This window comes from Rhamphochromis longiceps, linkage group LG16, assembly GCF_057381845.1.
Source record: "Rhamphochromis longiceps isolate RC_006_pf linkage group LG16, R_longiceps_female_GT1.1, whole genome shotgun sequence".
In the NCBI taxonomy this organism is placed as follows: Eukaryota; Metazoa; Chordata; class Actinopteri; order Cichliformes; family Cichlidae; genus Rhamphochromis; species Rhamphochromis longiceps.
In genome coordinates, this window is record NC_140572.1 from 33,570,903 (window position 1) to 33,591,533 (window position 20,631).

Consider the following 20,631-nt stretch of genomic DNA (forward strand, 5'->3'; position numbering starts at 1 on the left):
TTCTGTTTTTAATTTTTCAAATTCTTCCCTGATAAATAAAGTACATCTAATCTTACCTTATAACAAAAAAGCTTATGAAACGTAGAATGACTGATTAGGACAGAACTATACAAAAGAAGTGGCACATTTAAATAGAAAAGTTTAATAAAATTCTTGCTGAATAAAAATATCAATGTAATACAATAAAGAGCAAATAAAAACTCTAACCATTAAATAAACATTTTGTGGTATGAGACTTTCTGCATATGTAACAAAATGGCAGAGGGTGGGGAACTTTTAAATACAATTAAAACTCTTCATTATTTATTATTTATTAATTTGAAGTCATAAAAGTGTACCGTGTATTTCTTACTGTAGCCCTCCTATCCAGCAGGGGGCGCGTGTTAAACGGAGTGGTGCTGACCGAGTGAGGAGCAGCGCTCAGAGGTGAGAGTTCACTCCGGTAAAAACATGGTTGAACACGGGGATATCCGCGTGGTTCACCGCGGCGGCAGTAAAATAAACTTCAGGGATCCTGTGATAACCCACGACTCCAGGTGAGCGAGTGTTTTAACCTGCCGATGTTTCATATTTAGTGGAAAGGTCTCGCGCGGTTTGTGTCGTTTGTGTTAGCCTCAGAGCTGAGGCTGTTAGCATTAGCTTGAGAAGCTGCTGGATATTCCTGCTGCTGTTTACAGCATAGTATCAGCAGCTCGTCTCAGCTCCGTGACTTTGACTGAGCCACAGACCAAGACTGAGCTGTGTCCCGGTCCCTACATGTTTGTTTGATGTTTGTTTCCTCATATTTGTATCGCTGCAGGTTCCTTCTGTGCGCCTCCGGAGAGGCTGTGAAGGTGTTCAGCACCTCCACAGAGGAGTGTATCCACGAGCTGCGGGGTCACACCGGGCTGGTGACAGGTGTGCTGCTCAGACCCTCAAACCACTTACAGGTACAGTCACCTCTCCACCTAGAAAAACGACTTTTTTCAAGACGTCTTTATCCAGAAACTTGCTGATATTCATTTAATGTTAGAAAATACAGGAAAAGCAGAATAGCTGCTGAAGCCACTTTTTCTTTACGTGTAATTATTTATTTATTAAGTTTAGTTCAATCCCCCAGCTCTGATCAAACAAGAATCAGATCTCTTTTTATTTTTTTATTTATTTACTTACTCATTATCCTCATTACTCACTCTGTTGGTTCAGGCCAGAGGCAAAGTAAGTAAACTCTTGATTTTCTGTTCCTGAAAGAGTCCTAACTTAAACTCTGAGTCAGTTACGATTAGTGGTGCAACGGATCCAAGATCTCACGGTTCGGATCGGATCACGGTTTTAAGTCAGGGATGGGATCAATTTTCGGCTCAGCAAAAAAAGACAAAAATTTAACTCGCCATTTACTTATTTAGGTATTTTTTGCCTATTAAAAAACATTCAACTCAAGACTCATTCCTCGCAGTTATATAAAAACAAATTAAGGTGCAATATAGGGCAGTACAGGTCTTTGTATCTACCACTCCGTGGTAATATAATGAGCGGTCACAACGCTTTCTGTTGCCCTGGAGGTCCACCCATTAGGGCAACAGAAGATGCCTGGGACAGTTCAGGCATAACTTTAGACTTTTCGTGCTCATACATGCTTGGAACGATCTGATCACTGAAGTGGACGCGCAACGGGATATCATAGCGTGGCTCAAGCACGTTCGTCATAGTTTAAACCCCCTTGTTTTACACAACGGAATACGGCCTCACGTCTGCAGCTAAACACTCCAATAGCTTTTGTAATAGCTTTAGCCCGGACGGATTGGGCAGCAAATGGCGCAAACTCCTCTGCTCCTCCTGGACTGCTAGCACTGGCCATAACTATGGCTTGACAGACTGACCACGCGTACCATGCACATACTTTTTTTCCTTCTTTTTCGAATCTTCGGATCACATGTGTGCCAAACCGTGGAGTGGGATCGGTCCGGATTACGGATCAACGGTGATCCGTTGCACCACTAGTTACTAGGGCTGCCACGATTTGTCGACTAGTCACGATTACGTCGACTATCAAAATCGTCGACGACTGATTTAATAGTCGACGTGTCGTTTGAAGCTTTGTAAGATCGCAAAAGACGCAGGAATAATAGCAGGATTTAAGAGTGTAATAACGGACTGAAACAGAAGATGGCAGCACTGCATGTACAAGGATGCCAGCTGCCGTTAAACCCCGAAAAAGAAGAAGCAGCTGTGTCCCAGAATTCATAGCGCGGCCCAGCTTAGTTTCCAACAATGGCGGTAGCTAGTTAGTTTTAATATTACTCTTATTATTCTTTCTGGGTCACAAAATAAACGTTTAACATATTTTCAGGCGAGAATGTAGCTGTGTAAACCTCAAATATCGGCTCAGTTTATCAGGACACCACATATTTTCAAAAGCGCTCCGACGTTTTTGGAGACGTCTGTTACCCACTAGCTCGATAGCTAGCCGGGGGCTAGGTCACTAGCGCCGTGAGAACACCGGACTCCCGGCAAATTGTTTTCAAACCCACCGCCGTCTTTCGCGACTCAGGTTAAATATATATGAGTCACTTAGATAAATTAAAAATGTTGTTGTTTGGCTTTTTTTTTTTTTTTTTAGTATTTTATTTGTTCCTGAGTAAATCGGTTTGGCTGAGATTAAAGTTATAGTTTTTACACAGCTGAATAAACGTCAAGCAGACAGCTGATTATCAGAAGTGTGAGATGCTGGAGAATATACTCCGGTGTCCTGTTATATTTTAGATAGCAAGGAGTTTATTAAACTTTACCAAAACAATCTGCAAATTTCATTGAAATTGAATAAACTATCATCTTGTCTTTATTTTTAGTTAGCACCTTAAAAGCTTAAAGCTGTAAGCTAATGATAGTTATATAAGAGCAGATGCTGCTGGTGCAATAAGCTGTAGTTTTACGTCCAGTGGATGATGATCTGATTAGTCGACTAATCGCATAAATAATCGGTGACTAGTCGACTATCAAAATAATCGTTTGTGGCAGCCCTACTAGTTACCATGGAAATTGAGCCTGGGAACCATTCCTGGTACCTGACTCCTTCCCTCCTGCTCCTCATACACTCACCTGCTGCTTTATTAGGTACACCTTTGGACCACCTTTTGTCTTCAGAGCTACCTTACTTCAAGGCACAGATTCAAAAAGCTGCTGGAAACATGCCTCAGAGATTTTGGTCCATGTTGACACGATAACATACAGATGTGTCTCTTGCAAATCCATGATGGAAATGGCCTGTTCCACCACACCCCTCAGGGATAACTCTGGGTTTACTGAGCTAATGCTGATCAACGTTTCTGGGTCCAAAAAGTTGGCTTTTAAGACTTTGAGTTTGTCCATCCATCCATCTTCATCCGCTTTGTCCGGGGCCGGGTCGCGGGGGCAGCAGCCTAAGCAAAGAGGCCCAGACCTCCCTCTCCCCAGCCACCTCCTCCAGCATATCCGGGGGAATACCAAGGCGTTCCCAGGCTAGCCGAGAGATATAATCTCTCCAGCGTGTCCTGGGTCTGCCCCGGGGCCTCCTCCCGGTGACTTTGAGTTTGTTAAACCTCCTTTTTAGCAGGACCCTATTTTTTTTCCCTCACTTATTTTTTAATTGTTTTTATTCTCTGTATTTTTCTTTTTATTATTATTGTTTTTGGGTTGTTTTTTATATATATATATATATATATATATATATATATATATATATATATATATATATATATATATATATATATATATATATATATAGATAGATAGATAGATAGATAGATAGATATATATATAGATAGATATATAGATATATATAGATATAGATAGATATAGATAGATAGATAGATAGATAGATAGATAGATAGATAGAGATATATAGAGATATAGATATAGATAGATAGAGATATATAGAGATATAGATATAGATAGATAGAGATATATAGAGATATAGATATAGATAGATAGATATAGATAGATATATATAGAGATATAGATAGATATATATAGAGAGAGAGATAGATATAGATATAAATACAGTTCATTGTTATGTCTCACACTGTGCTTGTGTTGTGCTGCAGGTTTACTCTTCATCACTAGATGGCACTCTCAGACTCTGGGACTTCACAGACGGGATTCTTATTAAGGTTGGACGTTGAGTCTTGTTGTTTCTCTCCAGTCTTTTCTGTCACTGTGGATCATCAAACTCCAGCTGCAACACACACTTTCCTATTTTCTCTGTTTATAAAAGTGAAATGAAGGGTTTATTTATTATTAGGCAGCCCTCAAACAGAGTGAGCAGGGCACCTGTGATCAGTCTGCGAACATGCAGATGATGCAGATCCTGTTCATGATAATAAAGGAAATGTGTTCTATCTTCTGTGCTTTGACTGCATAACTGAATTTTCTTGAGCTAACAGAAATTTTTTGCATTAGTTCTGAAAGATTTCCTCTCGATGTCCTTGTGGGTGATTAATTTAACTAATTATATATATTTTTTGTAAATGAACTCTCATATAAATGAATTGTTTCACCTTAAATTAGCTACAAAACATGGAAATTCAGCAGAAAAAGGAGTAGAGGTGTTTATGATGAGGTTTGTGGGTCCAGTTTAAGAGCCCATGTTTCCAAGATGCATGACAGCTGTGCGGTCTCTTCTAGACTTGTGTCATTGGATACCCAATCTACTCCTTCTACGCCTCTGCCAAACATGAAAACGTCATCTTTATTGTTGCATCCATGCCGAGTGACAAAAGAGCGGGTAAGTGTGACATCAGAGCGCCATTCAGACTCCATTTGTGAAGTAAAGTTTCTAGAACTCAGTGTGAATCTGTTGCACCACCGTCTGAGGGGTAAAGGAAGAGTCCCCAAACAAGGTTTATTAATAAAGTGTGATATTTATTTAATCGCAGGCTACTGCAGGGTGACCCAAGGGGGAAAATAGCAGAGTGATGCTTCTCAGGGCAAGAAGTCAAATATTAAGAAAAAACTAGCCACGCAGATGCCTGTATGTGTCATACCTCTTCATGTTGAATGTTATTGCTTGTTTTGGAATAGTTTTAATGTGTTGGAGTCACCAGGTCGTCCTCGAACCAGCTTTAATATGTGGGAAGAAGAAGGTTTTTTTAGAGGTCACTGAATGGGAATGTGTGAAAAAGGCTGATTTGTGTTTGCAGAGCGTTTCCAGCTGGTTGCGGTCCATCTGCCACAGAGTGGAGATCAAATGGTGGAGGCTCAAGAACTTTCTGCCGTACTCAGTGGCGTCAACCCCAACCCAGCAGCCATCGCCTTTGGCAGAGGGGTACGTACATGCCGCCACAGCTGATACCAAGAACTGACTACTTCGACTTAATCTGTCAGGAACTTTAGTTTGACAACTGAAGTTTCTCGAGGAAACGGTATTTTAGAGGGGAGTATATGAGAGAAAGCTAATGCTTCTTCACTGCAGATTATTTTAGTGAATTAATGATCAGCTGTTCCCAGTGCGTCCCTCGTCCTCCATTAGCTTTCAGCTCCTTCGTCTTGGACTGCAGCCTGTGTTCTTTGCTAGCCCAGCACCACATGAACCAGTTCTTCCTCTGCTACAGGCTCTGATTGGAGTGACTCTACAGCTAATCACAGAACTATAAAAACAAGGACAACTGTTGCGAGCTGCATCCCAAAGTGTAGAATGATGTTGGAGTCGGTCTGACTGCAGGATTTTTTTTGGAGAAAGGTGCTGGGTGGTACTGAGGCTGGCAGGGAAAGAACAAGGCAGTGAGGAGTGGAGGTTGAGGTAACAGGCTAGCAGCGCTGCAACTTTCAAAATAAGAGCCAGGGATTGTCCACTAGTCAATGTTGTCAGAGAAAATACAAATTATTAAAGGACCAGACTTTGGTGACATGAATGTGCCAAAGAAGTCTGCCTGAGGAAGCAGAAATGTGGAGCTTGTGCACACTTCAGGGTGTTATAAGTCCAAAACTCTTTATCATTGTACTTCACTGTGTTTAGCAGACAACAGTTCAAACGTTACTTCAGACTGAAGTGTTTTAAATCCAAATGTGTCTGATGCTTATCGCCTGCTTTAATCTTCACAGGGAGAATTTATTGCTTCAGTGAACGACTTGCAGCTGGAGGTCTATTTCTTCAAGAAGCAGAAGTCGTACAGGTGAGAGTGAAGATGGTCACTGGAGGTGACTTAGATTTTTAAAATTCAGGCTCCTATTATTTATTTCTCCTGTTCCAACGCTGAATGATTATTTTAGAGTTTTGTTTAAGGCTTCAGGCCGCTCTGAATGCTCAGTTTCACACAGGAGAAAAACGTCTCTTATGTGGTCATATCAGTTGTGTTCTGTTTGAGAGGTAGAGCCAATCAGGCGAAAGTACTTCAAGTGTCAGAGATTGTATATTATTTAAACTTTTACAGCTGCTGGGCTAGATGTTAATTTTAAAAGGTTATCGTGTTAGTTTTATTTATTTATTTTTGTCATGGAGAGAAGCAGTGCTGCTGTCACACATGACAAAGGCCATGTTGTGTTGGCTGATGTTCAGTAACACCAAACATCTGTCCTGGTGCTGGTTTTTAGGTTTTTCCTGAAAGAAGACAACAAAAAGGGTGGCTGGAACACATTCACATGCGTCGCCTGTCACCCGAAAGATGACTGCATCGCCACGGGACACGAAGACGGGAAGATCCGCCTGTGGTGAGGGACCTCGACTGAAACAAACGCAGATTATCGATGATCCAGATCTTAAACTTCTGCTGGTCGCTGGTTTTGCGTTGTAAAACTGACATTCCTGCTCATCCTTTTAGGAGAAACTTTAACCACAAGAAGGAGTACACGTACTCCACTCTGCACTGGCACCACAGCGCCGTCAGCTCGCTCTGCTTCACTCCAGAAGGTATTCATAGCTGTATTATAGTTATTACCTGGTTCCCACGATCGTTAGGAAGTCCTTAATAGTCTGAAATTGAAATAACAATTAAAATGGCATCAAAATATCTTATATTATACCTTTTTTGTGGGTATTAAATTTGCAGAAGTTGTGAGAGTCAGTAGAATAATTTTAAAGTTGTTTGCTTAACTTTCTTTGTGCTCCTTTATTTTTAGTAACTTGGATCAAAACAGTAGGGGTGATATTTATTTATTTATTTTTAATCAAATTATCAAAAGCACAATAAGAAAAGGAAAACACATCAACTAAACTCTAAAAAAAGGACTTTCTAAAAGTAAAAATATTGTAATTTTCTTGAAATCATCCATTTTTGCTACAGTTTTTTTTTTACAGAAAGTGTAAACCAACTTACTAACACAGCAAGTTCCACATGTATATATTCTTCCAAGGAACAAGGAAACAAACAGAAATCACTCCTCTGTGTGTTACGGTTTTAGTTATGTATTTATTTTGTATTGTCAGGGACCAACCTGCTGAGTGGAGGTGTGGAGTCTGTGCTCGTCCAGTGGAGGTACAACCAAGAGAGCGAGCGGGACTTCCTGCCCCGCCTGGGTGGCGCCATCACTCACATCACCGTCTCACCTGATGGATCGCTATTCTGTACCTCACACAGTGACAACAGTAAGGAGTCTCAGCCTGCAGGATTTCAATGCAGATACGCACAAATTATTGTCAGTGAAATTCGGTGAACATGGTCCATTCTTTCAAATCAAGTCGTGCACCTCTCAGATTTCACTAAATTGATTTCAGAGCATTTGAGTCACTCAAATAAAATGCAGTTAAACGGCTCAGGTTCCAAACTCATTTTCTGCTTCAGCGATTTTCTTGTTTATTGAAGGTTTTGTTTCCCTTCCTTATAGAGATCACCATCATCCAGAGTTGCGTTAAAGTGTCTGCTGTCATTCAGGGCCTGGTCAAAGGTGAGTACATACTGTAAGGTGACTTTTGAGCATGATGTATGTATAAATAATAAACACTAGTGTTAATTTAAGATGTGCTTTATTGATCCCTTCATTATAGAATGTAAAAGAAAGGAAGGCAGTGAGACAATAATTCTTTGCTTATTTTCTAACACAACACAAATTTTTAGCATCAGTAACACTGCTGAGGTGTATCTGACACTAAAAGTGATCCTAAAATGTGCGTTTGCAACATGTTTTTGAACCTGCATGAACATGAGCATGACTTTGAAATGCCATTGTTGGAATTTGTCACACAAATTGAAGCAAAATAAAGAATTGTCGCCATAGTGCTGGAAATTAAGTGAAAGAGCTCAGCGAATGACAGTTTCAGAATGATGCCGTAAGGAGTTTAAATATAAAATAAATTCAGGTGTGAAGTGGAAAAGATTTCTGCATCGCTCGGGATCAACATGCGGTTACCACAGTAACTGCGTCAGCTAACGGAGGAATCCAAACAGTGTGATTCAAATTGAAAAGGGCTGTGACGAAACGATACCACATTCGAGTCCATTTGCATAGGTGTATTCCCACACAGAGTGAAGGATTATGGGTACACAGCCTACACAGACATCCTCCACTAAACCAGCAGCATGAATCTCAAAGTGGATAACGCTGCGTGTAGGTGGAGTGGTTGGAACAGGAAAGCTGAGTTCACCATGCAGAGAAAACATGGCACAACAGCACAACCAGCAGACAGTGGAGATGACAGTTGGCAACGCTGAACATAGGATCAACACATGATCATCTGTGAGCAAAACACAAAAACATTCCTTCACCACAGCTAGTGCAATCCCAAATTTTCTCTCAGTTTAACATCTCATTGTCTGCTGGAAAAGTCCGGAAGCTAAGCACGGACATCAGTGTTCCCGACGGTCATAAATAAGGTCACTAAACTCATATTATTTCACATTTCTCACAATGATCGCTGGAACGGTCACACACTCAATGTGGTGGACAGCAGTCAGGTAATGTGCGCATGATGTCACATGAGAAACCACCACACTGAAGAAAAACCACAAGTAGATTTGAAAAACAAAGTGCAAACCAATTAACTTTATCTTCACATAAAACGCAAAAAGAAATAGAAATTTACTTTGTTACCATGATAAAGGTGTTAAAACAAAAGAAGCACCAAAAGAACCCATTTGAACAAATGCACCAAACAGGGAAAACCAGTAACTGTTATTGACTGGTGATGTGAGACTGGAGGAAATGTAGTTTTAAAAAAAAAAATTTACCTTTTGAGTTTCTTTATGCATTCATCACCTGCCAATAATGTGTTTTCATAATTAATGACATAAGTTTGTATCAGAAAGAAATAAAATAATGTCTTAGTATGTGGGGTTAATCCTCCTTAAACCTGTTTTCTTGTTCAGGCGACAGCATCGGGACAGACTTGATGATGGATCCTCGCAGCAAAGCTCTGGTGCTAAACGGGAAACCCGGACATCTGCAGTTTTACTCGCTCCAAAGAGACAAACTGCTGTACAATGTAAGCTCTCAGCAGGTCTCACACACGGGTGGATTTGAAAGTGTGGAAACTAGGTTAACATTGTCTGTTTCTCCCACAGCTGGACATCGTGCAGCAGGAGTACATTCATGAATCGGGCCTACAGCAGTTCGAGGTGGTCAAAGCGGCGTTTGACGCCTCTGGCTCGTGGTTGGCGACGGTGGAGGAAAGACATCAGAAAGCTGCTGAGCTGGAGCTGAACCTGAAGCTGTGGGCTTTCGATGAACAGACGCAGAGGTACAGATGTTACAGCTGTTTGTCTGTGGGCTGCAGGGTCAGTCAAGGTTTCTCTTTCATGTGATGAAAATAGTGTAACAATAACCAACCACACCCCTGTCACATGCAGTTTTGTGCTGAACACGACCATCTCGGCCCCCCACGACGCCCAGATTACCGCCATGTGCTTTTGCCAGCCCACCGACAGCCAGACCACCCTGCTGGTCTCCACCAGCAAAGACGGACACTTCAAAGCCTGGCAGCTCGCTGCTCCAGCCCACACAGAAGGTACAGACGGTAAGCAGTCAACCGAAAAAGCCAACCACCTAAATTCTCATAATATTAACTGTTTAATGGAGGTTTTTAAGTTTCTACCAGTGTGCTTTTCAGAACATCACGTTGAACATGAGGTTTAAACCAAATTAGGCTTGCTTTTCTTTCCCCTTCACACAGTAATTCAGCTTATGTCTGTCTCTCTCTCTTTGTTTCCTCTGACTTGCAGATGAAGGTCCTTCCTGGTTATGTGATTTCGTCAGTGCCTATCACGGCCTGGTGCCCGAATGCTGCAGCTTCTCGGCTGACGGCTCTCTGCTAGCCGTCGCCTTTCAGGAGGTGGTGACCGTGTGGAGCCCCTCCACCTGGGAGCTCCTGACAACCCTGTCGCAGCCGCCGGGAGCTGTCAGGTCAGCGCGTAGACTCATACAGAACGGGTCAAATATCAGCACCGTCACGGTGACCGGTTTAAGCTTGTAGCGTTAGTTAACCCCGTCAAGTCTCCTCATTCCTCTTCAAAGAGCGTAGACACACACAGAACGGGTCAAATATCAGCACCGTCATGGTGACTGGCTTAAGTTTGTTACAAGTGAATAGTTTGTTACAAGTTATTATCAAAACTTGCACAAGTAAAAAGCCAATAAGAGGAATTCCCCGACACATCTGTGTAAACCTGTTTATCAGGTTTAACTGGTGAAGATGCATCTCTTCAGCTGCTGCCATCAGTCAGACAGATATTTCAAACAGACGCGCTAAAGTTAGAGCTGTAGGCTGACAGACCAGTTGTTGAATTTGCCAAAATTTGAATTTTTTTCAGATTTTTTTGCATTATTATAGATTAAGCCATTAAATAATGTGTCGTAGTGTCATAGAGGGTTTAATAAAGTATTTAAAAAAATTAACTGAAGAAATGAGATAACCAAGTTAAAGTCCAAAAATGTTTCCTAAAATGTCAAAACCTCAAACTTCACAAGCAGTGACATCGCGCTCTCATTATTTTCCATTAATTTTAAGTTAAAAAATGTCAAATTGAATGTGTGTTGTTTAGTAACGATTCACCAAGATCAGTCACACTCCATGTGGTGTTATAACCACACGTTAAAGATGGAAAAGTGGTCAGTATCACTGGCGGGGCAAATTTCACTGGCTGACCAGCTGTGGTCGCGCCCTCGGGCGAGAGCAGGGGGCATTATCCTCGTAGCTGAGAGGTTTGCTGGACGAGGATTTGTGTCGTGGTGCTTTATTTTCAGTTCAACCATTAAATGACTTTCTCTGAAAGCGGTTTTAGAAATAAGTGCACCATGTGTGCTTGTAACCACGGTGATGACACTTAGGTCAAGGCTTCAAAATCAGGGCTTCACAAATTAGTATGCATCAGCGCTTTGGCTGTGTCCATCTTTTATATACAGTCCAGGTGAGTACGTAGTGTAGAGTTTTTGTTTTAGAATAGAATAGCCCTTTATTGTCACTATACATGTTATTCACAGTGTTTACCGCTTGACAGTAAAACCTGTGCAACTCGAGCAACAGTGGACATTTGGCTAAAACGGGGGATGTGCTCCAACGTTCACTGCCAGCAGCTGTTCTGAATGAGTTAAGCAGGTTTTCCCGACAGAAGTTCAGAGCTTTGTTTCTCAGAGCACCGAAGGATTTTTAACCTTCTGTGCAAAAACGAGCACTGTCGTTTCGTAACACTGTTCAAGTCTCCAAAAATGTTGGCACGTTTCCCCCTCAGCTGACAAGAGGCCCACAGAGGTCACTGAGGACGTGAAACTACTGCTGCTGGTTTCTGTACCACTTTTTTGAAATAATCCCCGAAAAACAGAGTCAGCTTTTAGCACGTTTGTAGGAAAAACAAAAAGAGATGACTTGCATTAAAATGAAGGAAACAGAATGTTAAAATCACTTGAATATTCATTACTGGACATTTATTTTTGTTTCCTCTCACATGAATCTCAGTTTGTCTGAACTTAAAGTGCGTAAAAGCCTCTCTGGCCAAAAAGTCAGTCACCCTCTGACAGCTTTCTTTAAATAAGCACACAGTTTCTGTGTAATTTCAAATTCAGATGTGAAGAGACGGACAGATGTTTAGACAGCTGCCCGTTGCTACCCCTTACATAACCACCACCTATAGATGTCCAGAGCTGAGTCACCAGATCTCAGTCATTAATAATGTTTGCCCTCGCCTGCTGAGGGATAATTATAATTACAACACTTTACCTCATCTGAGTTACTTTAAAAGGAAAACATTTGTTTTTATAATAGGAATGTCTGTTTGTGATTTTCTGTGCTCTTAGCTCTGAGTGGGTCTTTGCATGTTCTCATTTCAAGTTCCTAAGTGCAAAAGCTAATCCTGAGAAGTATGCGTGGTGTGAGGAGCTGGTTGGTTGGGAACTGCACTTCAGATTGTTTAACCACGAGATAAATAAAAAGGACCTTTTTTCCCCTCCATTAGTGATCTTTGTTTTGGGCGACTGAGCTGTTCCAAGTATCTGCTGGGAACCACCGCCAGCAATCTGCTCTGCTGGAACCTCCTCACCTGCTCTTGTAAGACTTCCCCCTATGTACAGACTTGCTCTGTGCAACTTAAAAAACTATTTTTATCCCAAAAGTCTGAACAGATTCTAACATATCCTTAAAACTTAGGCTCTCAGATATGAGAGGTTTGTTGACTGGTTAAAAAAATTGCATGTCTCCATCTGTTTTTCCCCTCCATGTCTTCCTCTGTGTCCGATTTGGCAGTGGAGTGGACCACTTCCATGGATGTCAGGCGGCTGGTGGCCGACCCCCTCTCCGAGAACATGGCTGCCTTTTGCTATCAGAGCGGATCCACTGACCGTAAGCTTCAGACCGTCCACGTTAAAACTGCACAAAAGGCATCTGAGAACTCTAACTTGATTGGCTCATAGTGGTGCTGTAACCTCAAGATTGGACCCAACAACGAAGTCCAGTTTAATTTGACTCAAATAAAAAGGCCACTCTGGTTCCTCAGAATCAGAGTGGCCTTTTAATGCAGAGTTTAGACACGAATGAGGAATTTGTCTTTGAGTCGTTGTCCAAAAAACAGTCGTATAGATTGGTATATATAGTGTATGCATTTCCCTCACAACAGACAGACACACGCACACAATTAGAATGCATACTAGCTACCTGCAGATGTAAGCATGGAAATTAAGAAATCTCGCAGAAAAGAACCAAACTGTGTTTACTCACAGCAGCAAGTCAATATGGAGGACCGAAAGTGCCAAAATAAAAATAAAATTGTAGTAGTACTTACTTTTCAATAATCCCACCAATGAAAAAAAGAAAAGATCAGATATGTTTGGCTTGATTAGTAAATTATTCTGCCACCAAATTCATCAAGAATTGATATTAAGAACTAAATGTTTAAGTAAAATGTGACTTAAACATATATTAAACTGAGGGTTTTATTTCATTTTTAATTAATCCCCGATTCATTTTTACTCATTTATTTGGAAGTTCATTAATTTAATTATGTATATATTCACCAATTAACAATGGGAAACTTAATTAGCAAGTTAATAATTAGCTGTATTTATACAGTCTTAAATAAATGCACAGGCAAAATAAAATTTTAGCCCACATTTAATAAATAAAAAGACTAAATGTGATTTTTATGTTATTTTTGATGTATTTAATGACAGGTTAATACATAAACCTAATTGGTAACTCATCCAATAATGTGGAAGATAAAGGTGCTGTCCACACACACTTTCTTTTGTGACTTTTTGAATCGTTTTATATCACTGTTTCTCTCTTTCCTGCTTTCAGTGTTTGTGTTCAAGCCCAGCGAGCCTCGGCCACTGTTTTCCCATAAGGCTGTGTGCTCGGGGAAGGTGACTCAGGCCGTCTTCGCTCCCAGGGAGGAGATGCTGGAGAGCTGCGAGGAGAGCAGCCAGTGGCTGAACCGCTCTCAGCTTTACTTCCTCACTCAGCAGATGGTAAACAACATTTCAACTTCTGCTGAAGAAAAACAGAACGAGAAGTCGACATAAATGCTGCTTATGTGCCGGGTCGGCCTGTTTTTTATTGGCAGGGAGAGTCGGTTTAAATCATAAACACTGCTTTTTATTACTGTAATATAAAATATGCAAGTATATTTAAGGAACTCTGTTGGATTTGAGTCTGAAAGAAAAACTCGTGAGAGTTGTGAGTGCTCTAAAGCGAGCGCTGCACCTACAGGTTGTTTGGTGCCTTGCTTTGTTGCTAATTATAAGGTCAGTCAGGTCACTAAAGGCATGGCGTGTCTTGCAGGAATGTCATAGCTCAATAGCTCAGCTCTTTTAGAGCCCCCCCCCCCCCGAAGCCTGAAGAGTCTCTCTTCTAATTTTAGGACAAAAGATGAGACCTTTACATATGTGACATTCCTACACCTCCATCTGACTGAAGGTACAGGAGCGGCTGTAGATGTGAAAAATTCAGCTTTACAGTCCTCTGAAGGTGCTTTAGAGGTGCTTCCAGTATTTCCAAGGGGGAATAATGAATGTGGCAGGCACAGGTGTTTGAAAGTTAAAGGACAAAAATGGCTCCAGAATGAGTCCCAGCTTTACCGTCCTGAGTTTTGGTGTCTGCTCAAACAGCTGTTTTTTGTTGTTGTTTTTTTTCACTTTCCAAACTGACTGACAATCTGTAGTGTATCTGTGTAAAAGCTTCGTCCCTGCGGGACTGAACCTGAACTAGTTTCCACAGCACTGAGAATCACTCTGGACTTAGTGGAGAGATAAGATACTGGCCGTTTATCCCTCCCGGGTTGCAGATGACCTCGTAACTGATAGTTTTTGTAAACATCCTTATCTAAACTCAAAGTGTCTGCAGTGAAGAATTAGTTTATACAGTCAAACCAAAGGAAAATTATTTGATAAATAGTTTATGAAACGCTTTCATCGTGATAGAAATAAGTACTTTATGCTGACTGTGGACTCTTCCCTGCAGGATCTTATGACATTCACCACCAAAGCCGAGGAGGACAGGCTGCTGGCATCCAGCAAACAGGTGAGCTCCTCCCATTGGTTTTGCACCAAACATTTGGACTTTTATTTGACCTTGTAACACATTTTTCACTTTAAAGTAAGGACCTGCCCACACACTTTGATCTGATTGTTTTTATGTTCAGAGCTTGTGTGAATTAGGGGTCAGTGCAACCACAATAATAGACTTGCTGTTCAGAACTTCCTGTTCCAAGTGCTGGGTGGTGTTTATAAAACAGCAGTGAGCTGGAAAGGTACTGCAGAGGGTCTGAGAAGGTTTTTACAGTAAATATATTATTTAGGTAAAGTTTACCTGAAATATTTTCTTATAAAACAAGAAACTGAACCAAGGTGCAAAATTAATCAGAGTTATTCTTAATTTTCTGTTTGGAGAAAAGCTCAGAAGAATCAGTGAAAACACAAGGAAGGAAATACTTCGTCTTCAGCCTGTGTGCAGCTGGGTTTAAATGCTTGGTTGGGGCACAGAGGAAGATCTTGAGATTCTGAAATGAGCCGTGGAAGTCTGAAATTTAGGAATGGTCGTTTTGCAGTTTCCCACGCACACATTTTACTTTGGTGGGCCGCTGGGGCTAATTTTAGCATTTATTATTTAAGTAGACACTAGAGAAGAGAGGTCTGACCTCTGGCTGTTGAAAGTTCAGTTGCTCTTACTGTCTCCTATTTTAACCACCAGCGATGACAGTCCTCCTTTTGCTGTGAGGAGCTCCTGCGAGCTCCTACTGAGGTGGAGGACTCAGTAGGATTAAACAATGCTAAAAGTGTGTGGGGTAGGATCTAAATCTGTGGGAAACAGCTAATAAAGAGGCCCGTGCAGTCTCTCCATTAATCTCCACGGTTTACCATGGGGTGACCAGATCCCAACATGTGTGGGGTATGTTAGTAAGACGTGAAGCACGTGTTCGGTTTAAATATGACTGTTACAACTCCCTCACTGAGTAAATATTGTAAGAGGAAGCCAAAGTTCAGTCTTGTGTCTTCTTACTCATGTTTTCTCTTTTCATCCTAATAAGGTTTAAGTTGTTGAGGAGGACAGAAGATGAATAAGCTGAGTAGTTCCACATAAAGCGGGACACCTGGCCTCACAAAGCCTAAACATGATGGAGATTAACCCTAATCTGGTCACTGGCCACCTGGTAGAGGTTAAATTACCCAGGATGCTGCATACTGGGAATGTTTAGTGGTTTTGAGCTATAGAGAGACCAGAGTTGATACCTGAGAGTGAACAGTGAAGTAAAACATATCAAATAAAAGTCAAACTGTGAGCTGGACTGAGGATTTGTTCCATTTGTTTTCTTCGGGAAGGAACCCGGAGGGTGAAAGAAGTCCATTGTTCTTATCTGAAGTTACAAAACCCTCCAGTGAAAAAGCCATCTGTTGATCCAGCTCCTTTCCCAGCCTCAGATCTGAGAAATGCTCCTCTGCTCTGTTTCTCATTAATAACACGTTTCTTGCTTTCCCCTCTCAAGCTTGTGATTGACGACAGCGTAGCCATGACGCCTTTCTATCTGCTGTTGGGGAAACACAGACAGCAGCAAAAGGAGCATCAGGACTCCGACAGCAGCCTGTGGGCGGAGAGAACGGCGCTGCCGCAGACCTCTGCCTCCATGAAAGAGGTTGGTTGGTTGTCCCTCCAGGGATCCCGTCCCTTTTGTGCTGTACATAACCACAGATGATGGCGTTTTAAGACTTCATTGTTGTTGCTGTTTTTTCCCTTTTTTTCCCCAGCTCCTGCAGACCCCAGCTCACGTGCTGCCCTCCACCTCATACCTGTGCTCCATGTTTGTTCAGTCTCTGCTCATCTCTGTCTCAGACGCCAGGTCAGTAATCCAGCTTTTACTGAATAATTGTTGAAGCCGCTGCAGTTGTTTGTTTCCTACTGAGCGTATACACAAGATGTGATCAGACCTAAAAAAGTCAGAATCCATAACTGGTTTAAATTTGTCAGATTTTCGCTCAAGATCATCTTCCCAGGTATCTGCAGACAGCTTCTGGCGTGGCTGCTATTTGTAGATCTCTCAGTGAAACAGAAAACACAAAAAATGCATTCAGCAAGCAGGGAAAAGGTTTTAAAAACGATCCACACATCAGTTTAAAATAAATCAACATCAGACTTAAGTGCAGCACCCAGACTGGAATACAGACTAGACATGATGTAAAAGTGTAAATATTTATAAGAAAGATTCATAATGAAAACCTTTGAGAAAAAAAATGAACATTTTTTCCTGGCGAAACTTTAAAATGAGATGCCAGGGCTCGGTCTTAAAAGGCGAGAGACTGGGCAATATTAGCATTAAGAGAAGATGATAAAAGATTATTCAAATTAGAGTTTTAGATTTTCAGACTCTTTTAAGCCTCGTTTGGTCTGATGATCTCAATGTGGATTAAGAAAATATAATTGAAACTGAGGCTTCACATGATTCAGCAGCACATGTGAAACTGAGGTCTGTTTATCTCTAAAAATATGCTGAGTCACATTGGTGTTGATAATTTTTTTGGGGGGGGATTTTGGTGTTCTCGTGGCCTCAGGGAGGAAAAGGCACATGCAGAAGAGGAAATGGAGAGCGAGAAAGAGGAAGAGGACTCTGAGGAGGAAATGGAATCCAGCAGGTCCAAACCGGAGCTGGCGGCGGCAGCGGCGACAGAGTCGGACACCCCCGCTCTGACAAAGGCTCAGGCGAGAGAACTGAGGAGGGTGAGGAAGCTGGATCACAGCTGGCTCGCAGGCCTCCTGGACTCCTAACCAGAGCCTGTACGAGGTTTCCACCAGCAGCTCGGACGTTTTCTGTTTTATACCATTAAGTCAAAGTGGGCTTCTTCCACTTTGTCTCCCTGACTGGAAACAAATCTCTGTGCAAACACAAAGCACATATTTGATTACACAATCCTCAAGTCATTATTGGACAAGTTTATGACATCCAAACAATGGAACCCCTCCCAGCTTTTCCTCCGCTGTTGTACAGCGAGCGCGAGTTTCCACCAGTTTTCTTGCCAAAACTCTGGACTGAATTTTTGGTCTGGATTCTTTTCAATCCTCAATTGTTTTGTCTTATTCTTTTTTTCTTTTTTGGAAAATAAATATTTGTACCAAACCAGAGTTCTGCTGCTTCTAGGTTTTTTTTCCACTAAAGCATAAAAATATTTCCTCTTATCTGTTCTCTCAGCATGTTTTCATGTATACAAAAAGCTGCAGTATCTGCTGTTTTTGAGAAATGTGACATTTCCACTGTTGATGTTCCAGCTGCAGAGAAGCATCCCCGCCATGCTCAGCATGGTGGTTTCACAGCTTAAGTACTCCATAAGTGACACTATGAATAGGTGTTGAGTTGATCTGATTCTCCTGAACTTATGAAGCAACAAGGCACCAAAAGAGCACAGGATTTTGACCCACGTTTGTGTGCTTCAAAGACCCATAACTATGAAAATATTCACAGTATGAAAGGAAAGTTTTGGCTCCATTAAATATAATGAAGTTGCTGAGAATCCCGACTTCTCTTTAACCATCCAAACGTCGCTGCTGTTTTAGTTTTCGCTCTCAGTTTACGTCCAAAGTTATAGTAGAGCTTTTTTTTGGTTGTTTTTTTAACTTCTAGTGTTTTAGAAGTCGTCCCGTTATAACATGGTTTATCGTCTTCATTATCTAACACACTAATCCAGACGGGTCATTTCATCAGGAAGTAGGATTTATTTATTTATTTTTTGCTTTGTTTTAACTCCATTTTATTTTGGAAAACACTTATCTTTCCGGGGAATCTGGAAATTGTAGCTACAGTTATAACCTTGGCTACACTCAAGTAAATGATGGATTTGGGTTTTTTTGTTTTGTTTTGTTTTTTAATATAGTTTCCAAGTTTATATGACTTTCAGTATCTTCAGAGTTCAAGCTGTTTTCCATTATCAGTATAATGAAGGGTAAAGGTCATATATGTAACTTTGGTTGTATATGCTTGTGAACCACATTCAGTTCTGCTTTCACAAAGGGTCACAATAACTTGTGACCCTTTTAGTGATGTAAAGGTTGAATAGCTGACGCATGGGCACTGCTGTTGTTTTTGATCAATGCCCATATTTTTGTGTGACCTCCAACCTTGAAATGTCTGATTACTGCTGCTATAAGGTTTGTTCGCACTCTTGAGTCCTGAAGTCTTGAGTAAGCTGATTTCAGGCAGAGCTGCTGGTGTTTTTTGGGGTTTTTTCCCCCCCAGGATTAGGGATGACGGTGCAGTTTCACATCAGCATCTTTCAGTTCCTTTCCTGATCAGGTGCTGCTGAAAAATTATCTGTTTCTTTTCACAGTAACTGATCAAACCGGGTCATTCTCATCTAGTCGTAAGCTTTATCCGTCACCTTTATTGACTCATTATAATTGAGGGATTGTAAAGCTGAGCTGGTATCTGTAAAAACACTTTGGCCGCTGTGACCGTGTCATTATAAATTTGACCTAAACTCCAGTACAAATTCAGTGTAATATTAATACTTTTACAGTATAAACCAAATCCAGAAAATCCCATGAAGGCTTTGTAAAATATAAGTGAAATATAATTTAAAAATAGAATGAAATGATTTGCAAATCTCATAAATCTCCTGGAGTGATTCATAATAAAATACAGAAAAGAATTATACAAATCTAAACTGGTAAAATGTACTATTTAAAAACAAAATGAGCTCATTCGTTTTACAGTACTGGAGAATCTTTACCTTGACAGTATAAAGTGCCATGAGGAGACAATTGTGATTCATAAATAACATTTCCTGGAATAGTTCCTGTGCAGGTATAGTGACTGTTAGGAGGAAATCACGGGACATTACCTGGAATCAAATTATGACTTTTTGTTTTTCTGAGCTTAAAAAAATATATTTTTGTTTTAGCTTAACAGATTTTTTTTTTTTTTTTAATGCTTTAGGAAATAAAACTTTCTGTCTTGCAAAGGGTAATACAAGATACTTGATATTACCCTAATGGCTGTTTGCTAATCTCAAAGCTATCAATAGTTAGCATAACATCAAAAAAAGTTTGGGTGGGAAAATTTTCCTGCAAAACTTCCTGCACAGATACAGTGATTCTTGGGGGAGAATGTTTTTCTTTTCAACCCATTAACATGAGACCTGGTATCACTTCCATGTCTGTTTGCTAATTACAAGTAGTTGGCATAGCAACTGCCGACAGCTTTCCCCCCCATAAAACAAGATAGCTTTCTGGTGGGAAAACGTTCCCTCGGATGTCTCTGCCAGTTACAAAAGTATCCACATTTGGAATGCTAACTGCTGACAGCTGTAAAGCGAAATATTTTGAGAGTAGGAAATTGTTCTTGCACAGGTAGTGATTATTAAAAGGAAGTAATAACATTACCTAGAATCAAATTATATAATCTAATCATTGATGAATCCAGGTGATCATGGAAGAAATGATAGTTTAATATTTGACAAATTTAGTTTTTGTATATATAGTTTTTTGTATATAAATATACACTTAAAATTATTGAAACCTATTCCGTTTCGTTGTGTACCAGCTATTCTGGAAATGAAGCTGTAACTGTAATAAAGGTGTTCAGTGTATAGGTGGATATAGAGTTAAACACCTGATTACTGACTTGTAAAATTGAGCAATGTGAACCTCTAACACTTGCCTTTTTTATCAGCTGTAGGAGCAGGCACTGACGATTTCTTTGCAGATAGAATAAAAGTTTCATTTCTTTCCTGAAAACTTTCTTCAAATAGGTGAACACAGGGTTTGAATAAAACAAACCT

The 20,631-nt window shown here is 40.7% G+C and overlaps 1 protein-coding gene across 2 annotated transcripts; it reads left to right on the forward strand.

Moving 5' to 3' along the window:
* The first annotated feature begins 402 nt into the window (after positions 1–402).
* Positions 403–17,978, forward strand: wdr75 (WD repeat domain 75). Of its 2 annotated transcripts, none has more exons than XM_085384388.1 (21): positions 403–536; positions 800–929; positions 4,062–4,127; positions 4,642–4,741; positions 5,157–5,281; positions 6,058–6,128; positions 6,547–6,663; positions 6,774–6,862; positions 7,379–7,537; positions 7,777–7,836; positions 9,255–9,370; positions 9,450–9,625; positions 9,735–9,901; positions 10,107–10,287; positions 12,333–12,424; positions 12,620–12,715; positions 13,670–13,839; positions 14,831–14,890; positions 16,353–16,499; positions 16,612–16,703; positions 17,413–17,978. In XM_085384388.1, exons 1-21 carry the CDS (start codon positions 451–453, stop codon positions 17,624–17,626), a joined length of 2,514 nt encoding a protein of 837 aa, XP_085240514.1. In that variant the 5' UTR covers positions 403–450; the 3' UTR covers positions 17,627–17,978. The 2 variants fall into 2 exon arrangements, with proteins under 2 accessions (XP_085240514.1, XP_085240515.1); XM_085384389.1 differs by having other exon boundaries at positions 9,735–9,892.
* The last annotated feature ends 2,653 nt before the right edge of the window (positions 17,979–20,631 follow it).

What these genes read in the sequence shown, in the direction of transcription:
- wdr75 (XM_085384388.1), top strand. Translation starts at nt 451, where the DNA reads ATGGTTGAACACGGGGATATCCGCGTGGTTCACCGCGGCGGCAGTAAA. An exon ending in TTCGATGAACAGACGCAGAG is followed by an intron (nt 9,626 to 9,734) that starts GTACAGATGTTA and finishes TGTCACATGCAG; the next exon opens with TTTTGTGCTGAACACGACCA. An exon ending in GAACCTCCTCACCTGCTCTT is followed by an intron (nt 12,425 to 12,619) that starts GTAAGACTTCCC and finishes CCGATTTGGCAG; the next exon opens with TGGAGTGGACCACTTCCATG.